Source organism: Octopus bimaculoides, chromosome 3 (assembly GCF_001194135.2).
Source record: "Octopus bimaculoides isolate UCB-OBI-ISO-001 chromosome 3, ASM119413v2, whole genome shotgun sequence".
Lineage (NCBI taxonomy): Eukaryota > Metazoa > Mollusca > Cephalopoda > Octopoda > Octopodidae > Octopus > Octopus bimaculoides.
In genome coordinates, this window is record NC_068983.1 from 46,227,413 (window position 1) to 46,228,393 (window position 981).

General features: G+C 34.6%; 1 protein-coding gene across 1 annotated transcript in view; it reads right to left on the reverse strand.

Moving 5' to 3' along the window:
- The window catches only part of LOC106873942 (neurogenic locus notch homolog protein 1), an 80,641-nt gene that overhangs the window by 46,778 nt on the left and 32,882 nt on the right, over positions 1-981 (reverse strand). Inside the window, exon 15 of the mRNA XM_052966742.1 lies at positions 584-694. Within this exon, the coding sequence (XP_052822702.1) occupies positions 584-694 (111 nt within the window). The remainder of the gene's footprint in view (positions 1-583; positions 695-981) is intronic.

Genomic DNA, 981 nt, shown 5'->3' on the forward strand with positions numbered 1-981 from the left:
ATATATATATATATATATATATATAGTAATAAGAAAATGGATGGGATCATGAGGCGGTATTCATCAACTTTTAGACATTATATTATGTCTATTTATTTAATAGACATAATATAATGTCTAAAAGTTGATGAATACCACTTCTTCATCCCCCTCCATTTTCTTATTGCCATATAAATTAAGGGTAAAACAACTTTTACCCTCACACATTTCTTACAGTCAGTAGTGTAATTGCCATGCAATGAAAATACACTTACGTAATAATAATTGGGTATTGTATCAGCAGTATACTGGATAGATATTATCCCTTAGTTGGTTGGATTTACAACCTGTAACTCTCTTGAATTAGAGTGTATGTGTGTGCGTTTGTACGTGCGTATGTGTTGTATGCGTGTGTGTGTTGTTATAGTTGTTCAACATAACATCGAAATGATTTCCAAAGTTGTACCCTCGTATTATTTATATAAAGACATTCATCCAATCACATTCCTTTTCATGCATACATGAAGCTTCTACGCTACCTCCTTTGTAAAAGTATCGTTTATCTATAGTTATAAAATATGATAGATTTCAATGCTATACTCACATGCACGACAGTATCGTCCGCTATATCCAGGTCGGCATTTACAGCTGAAGCTCCGTCCTCTTCCAATACAAACGCCACCGTTCCCGCAAGGTCTCCTGTGGCATGGATTAACTAGCGCATAAAAGAACAAATAAAAGTCTTATTTCACAGTCTTATGTTTTTTACAATGCAATAACAGTAAGATTTCCTTTAAAAAATGCCCCATTAATTGCCCTTACTGATTTTCCATTTTTGTGTCTCCTTCTTCATGTTTTTCTTTTGTCTCCCCTGTTTTTCCTCACTTACAGCATGAAAAAAATAATTCCAGAAACGTTAAGACTGTCAGGCGATGGTGTGGGGGAATTCAAATATAGGCACAAACATATAAATGCACACATACACACACACACACACACACA